The sequence below is a fragment of the Haliotis cracherodii genome, unplaced genomic scaffold, assembly GCF_022045235.1.
Source record: "Haliotis cracherodii isolate W230 unplaced genomic scaffold, xgHalCrac1.p SCAF_10, whole genome shotgun sequence".
In the NCBI taxonomy this organism is placed as follows: Eukaryota; Metazoa; Mollusca; class Gastropoda; order Lepetellida; family Haliotidae; genus Haliotis; species Haliotis cracherodii.
Window position 1 is genome coordinate 44,542,304 of NW_027266265.1, and position 6,000 is coordinate 44,548,303.

The window sequence follows — 6,000 nt, forward strand, 5'->3', positions numbered from 1 at the left end:
ATAAAAAGAACCATTGCTTTTATTTTATATATTTTTTTCACATTTTAATTTTTGGATTCGGCGGATTCATAAACCAAGTTGGCCTTAGCAATAATACGATTTTTTTCATTACTCCACCATGTAATGTGTTCTTTGTACATGTGAATTAAGTCTTTTTTGTAAGCATTCTTGGGTATTTCTATGGCAACTTCAACAGGCCGCCTATTCTCAAAGCTGTCATAGCTATTAAGACAAATCTTGACGACTTACGAAAATGTTTTTGCGTTCTTGTCATTCGTTTGCAAAATGTCTGAAATAGTTTGTAAACAAAGTTAGGATGATAGGAGTCCACTGGAAAAGAACAATGTTCAACTCAAACAACAACTTGTCTAAATGTTGCACAATGCTATATCATTCAACTAATGTTGTTTACAATAATATTTCAAACTGTTGTGTGCGATAACTATGTTATCCTGGGGCGAGTGAAAAATCACAAGGTCAAGTAAAACGCCATTGGACACTATGCTGGTTCATTAAATATGGAATTTTTTCTAAAATTTGTCGGAAAGTTTCAAAAGACAAAGAATAATGTTGAATCACAAGAGGAAATAATAATTATTTGGAAATTTCATGGTGATGCTGATTTTTATTTAGCATAGAATAAGGTCATTTGTGCATGTCTTTTGAGCATCTAGAATAAAACAAATCTTGACAAAAGTTTGCGAGTTGAAAATCACGTGTTTCATCCTTGATACTCACAACAATGAAATGAAAATAGAACTTTGTAAATATCCTGTATGTATGTTTCATTGTAATATGTTCAGGATTTCCTTGTGATATCCTTTAAGCTTAATCTATCTCCTGTAAACTGACACTATTTAGGAGCGATGGGGTAGCCTAGTGGTTTAAGTGTTTGCTTGTCACACCAAAGACCTGGGTTCAATTCCCCACATGGGTACAATGTGTGCATACTCACTCACTCTGTAGGATCTCACGTCAAGGAAGAGGGAAACAGGACAAGAAATAACCCCTTGAACAAACATCCTTTTGCTAGATGGGAGAAGGATATCCTGAGCATATCACAATGAAAACATCTGTTCATACAGCATGTCCAACCATTGCGACATGGTTCATGCGATGCTCCCTGAGAGACAAATTTATAATTTGGGAAGGAATGTCATGGGAATCAACCTACCTAGACTGCAAACTGACCTTATATATATTATGCATTTTTTACACAACACTGAAGAAAAATCTTTTTCCTTTGTCATTCGTAATAAAAAAATTCATTCATGGATTAAATGATTTTCAAACAGCATGCCATCCATCTATTCATAATTGACAAGGTGCTACATATATTTCATACGTTGAACTCAGAGTCAAAGGGAAACCACTCTCAGCCTCTAAAGAAATGCACTTGATAGAAAAGGTCACAGTGATAGCATGCAAACACACTGCTTGTGTCTCAACTTAAATAAACGAAAAAGTGAGGTCCGACCCTGTCATATTTTTTGTCATAAACTTTTGATAACTTAAAGCTAAGACAGCTTCAAAAATAGACACAGCCAAGATTTATTTTGCTACAACACTTTTACATCATTCTTAGCGCTAAGACAGTTTCCAGAACAGACTTAGACAAAATTTGTTTCACTACGACACCTTTGCATCAGTCAATCTTTGCGCTTAGAAAGTTTTGTGATTAGACTTAGCCAAGAATGATTATGCTATGACGCCTTTACGTCAATCTTAGCACTGAGATGGCTTCGAGAATAGACTTAACAGAGCTACAATCACTTTATGTCAAACTTAGCGTTAAGACAGCTTCGTTAATTGGCTGCAAGGGCTTTATTCTGGAAGTGGTAGCCTCCACATCGCAGACGATCCTCACATACAGACATAAACATTTTAGAGAAGAAATTTGTGTGTGCTTAGTCTGACAATTCAGTTTACTTCACCTCCCACCCAACAATTATTTACTCTTTCAAAAATAAAAGTATAAATAGTAAACTAAACAAACTTACACGGTTAAATTGATAACATACAGTCACTGGGATCCAGTAAAATTAAGGTAATTTGAGTAAAATCCCCTTTTGAAAGTTGTTTTAAAATATTTTTAAAATGTTTTCCAGCACACCAATAACAACTCCAGACAGTGGAATAGAAGACGGATCCTTGTCTCAGGTTACAAAATCCTCCGATTTGAAGAAAAAGGACTGCCAGCAGGCTCCTAGGACAAACAAATCCTCCCCTGTGTTAGCCTTGCTGGAGTCCATGGGGGTCAAGTCGGGGGGCGTCGCCAAGAAGAAGAAGAAGGGAAGAGACAAGCATCAACAGCTGGAGAAGATGCTCAAGGAACAGAAGTCAGCTAAACCCCCGACACAGCAGAAAAACAGTCTGGCAGATTTCCTCTCACAAATGACGTACTGAAGATTTTTGTACTTGTTTCCATGCTGCTAATGTTGACATACAGGTGTGACTGTAGAGGTTCAGTTCAGCATTAGATTCAAATACAGAAAATTGTTATCACTTGAAATAATGGAGTAACATTTATGAGAACAAATGGATCTCGAGTAATAATTGGGGTATGGGTGGCCCAGTCATCAGAGTACCGTCCCTGGGCATACCTTAGGTCATGGGTTCGAATTTTGATTTGCTCCAATTACGTTTCTAGGTATGTCAGCAACATACCCATGCTCGTTGGTTTCCCCAAAGTGGTAAGTGTCTGAGACCTGCATCACCTTAGGCTTTCCTCCCCCATTAAGCTGACACGCCCTGATATATCTGGAATACTGTCAGAGGCTGTGGTAAACCCAACACACTCACTCGCTCAAGTGGACCCGTGAAGATTCCGGGGTAGAAAAGGTCTTCAGCAACCCATGCTTGCCGTAAAAGGCGACTATGCTTGTCGTAAAAGGCGACTAACAGGATTGGGTAGTCAGGCTCGCTGACTTGGTTGATCCATGTCATCGATCCCAATTGCGTGGATCGATGCTCATGATATTAATCATTGGATTGTTTGGTCCAGACACGATTATTTACAGACCGCCGTCATATAGCTGGAATATTGCTGAGTCAGGCGTTAAACAACAAACTACAAACAAACTACACTCGCGCAAGTGAAATTTTTTAATACTGAGATGTTCAGATACTTTGAGACGTATACACACTGCAATTTGAATTATGATAATGTAGATGCACATTTAACTGAAACCCACCATGCTGATTATGCAATATTATTGTTAAGAGTATTTCATGTTATTCTATCTCACATGCTACACACGGGTCTTGTTATTTGGTGTATTAAATATTTGATTGTTACCACTGTCACTTATTCTGTTCTCTTCATTCTTCTGTTGTGTGGAAAATATTATGTATACAGACCAGAACTTGCATGTCTTCATCTGTTGTTTACAACAGTGAGAAACTGGACAATGGAAGCTGGGTTGGGAACTCCTGTGTGTGTGTGTGTGTGAGAGAGAGAGCTAACCCATGAAGATCCGGATTAGAATAGGTCCTCAGCAACCCATGCTTACCATAAAAGGTGGCTGCTTGTTGTAAGAGGTGACTAATGGGATCGGGTGGTCAGGCTTGCTGACTTGGTGGATGTATGTCATTGTATCCCAATTGGTGGATCGATGCTCATGATATCAATCACTGGATTGTCTGGTCCAGACTCGAATATTGTTGAGTGCGGTGTTAAATAACAAACAAACAACAAGCGAGTTAGTGAGAGGTAAATATTGTACCCTGATGAGGTACCTGCACAATTATGGGTGTTTTGAGGTGAAAAAAAGAGCCGATAAAATTATTTGAAAGCCTTGTGGTTACTCTCATTGTATCCCAATTGGTGAAAAAAAAGCTGATAAAATTATTTACTCGTTCATTCATATGAATAAAAAGGCATTCAGCGGCATATCATTCATGGATGACATGATGTTCATGTCAGATTTGACCCTTGAAAATCTGGGTTAGAATAATTCTTCAGCAACCCATGCTTGCCATAAAAGGCAAGTATGCTTATCTAAGAGAGGACTAACGGGATCAGGTAGTCAGGCTCGCTGACTTGGTCTTGCATGTCCCTGTATCTCAACTGCGTTGATCGATGCTCATGATATCAATCACTGGATTGTCTGGTCCAGATTCGAATATTGCTGAGTGCTGTGTTAAATAACAATAATAATTCATAAATTGTTTGATTAACTTAACGACACTGTGTCCCGAAATAATGTTCCAACATTTGTGCATCTGTCGTGTCACCATTTGCTTTGATGAATTGTGACCTTGATTCACCCAAAAAGCACGCCGGATTACAGATAACTTATCTTTATCATATAATGGGCAGGTTTCTCGGCAGAATAAAGCCAACAGATAAAAAGGATATCCGTTGGGGTCATATGCGGAATCACCACTGCGCGGGAGTGTGGTGTATTTATAAACACTCCCTACTTAACCTTTGATATTTGTATCTCTATCCGCAAAGGCTCGCTAAACACAATGTTAATTCCTAATACAGGATATATACAATCCCCAAACACACTCGCGTGATAACCTCTATAAATTGTGATTTAAGCAAACAGGTGAGGTGAGGTGAAATGGGGTTTAACGTCGCGTCCAAGATTATTGCACTTATATAGCGACATGCATGTACGTGTGTGTGTTTGTGTGGTTGCTTGTACTAGGCTGGACTGATGCCGATTTATAGTGCTAGCTCACTGAGATACCATGCCGCAGTTTAACATGAATACCCCACTCAGACACAGTATACTGACTCCTAGCCGACCAGTCCTTGTTTTAGCCCCTTCATGCCGAGCGCCAGACAGGGTAACAACAAGTACCATCTTTTAACGTCTTTTGGTATGACCAGGGGTTTGGTATCGAACCCCGGACCTTCCGCTCTCCGGGCGGACGCACTACCACTAGACCACGGAGGCGGTCTTTTTAGGCAAACAGACATGATACATGTATTTATTTTGACACTGCAGTCACTTGGTCAGTTGCTCATAATATCAATCACTGATTTGTCTGGTCAGGATTACTTATAGTCTGCCAGCAGGTAAGTGGAATTCCTCTGAGTCCAGTGTTAAGAGACAAAAAAAAACAGTGTTGACTCATCTTAAATGGTTTTTTTAAGGAAAAATTACCTCTGTGCTCATGAAATCGATCCTCTCACAGTGAATGCGTGTGTATGTGTGCCATTTCTCGTTCATACAAAGCTCAAGTGTCAAGCGCTGACTCACCAGAAAGTGACCCGAATCCAACTCGATTGCACAACATCTCGGTGTTTTGTGTTTAATCTAGCCTGCCACACAGACACAGGAACAAATATATCCAATACAGCCCATGTCTATAATATTTGGCAAGTCCAGATTACTGCAGTATCAGTATCTGAAAATGAAGAGCCTAAGGGATACTTTTTATTATTTTTCATAACTATAATAATCTAACAACTGTTTTTATCTGTAAAATATGTTTCAGAGACTAGATGTCAGTCTATGTTTGATCATGCCCGGGCCACACCTCCGAGTACATGCAGTTCTCAGTGCAGAATTAAGCCCACCCTGTGTAATCATACTTCATAGGGGCAGTTGGGTAGTCTAGTGGTCAAAGTGACAACTTGTCAGGCCGGAGAGTCGAGGTCAATTCCCCACAAGGACACAGTGGTGAAGCCAATTTCTGGTGTGACTCCGGAATGATATGGCAGGGAATACACCCGAGTCGCGTAAAACTTGACTCACTCACTATTTAGGTGCTCATTCTTTTTAATATTACTGAAATATACTCATAAAATGTACTGACTCACCATGTCAGGAACCATACTCCTCTATTACCCATAACATTTGAAGGGTTAAGTATAATAACTTCTCGACATTCCCACATTCAGCTATTCTCAAAGATGAATGGTTAGTAGAATGACCTCATACTTCTGCACTGAAGATAACAATATAACAGAACGTGAAATCACCCGGGTCTACGGCGTGACGACCGAATGCTTTAACCACAAGGCTACCCGACCGTCCCTTG

The 6,000-nt window shown here is 39.6% G+C and overlaps 1 protein-coding gene across 1 annotated transcript in view; it reads left to right on the top strand.

Annotated features, from left to right (window-relative positions):
• LOC139451127 (UPF0711 protein C18orf21-like) overlaps nt 1–3,256 on the top strand; it is a 29,040-nt gene extending 25,784 nt beyond the window's left edge. The window contains exon 6 of the mRNA XM_071232934.1: nt 2,109–3,256. Coding sequence (XP_071089035.1) covers nt 2,109–2,406 — 298 coding nt within the window. The 3' untranslated portion in view covers nt 2,407–3,256. The remainder of the gene's footprint in view (nt 1–2,108) is intronic.
• The last annotated feature ends 2,744 nt before the right edge of the window (nt 3,257–6,000 follow it).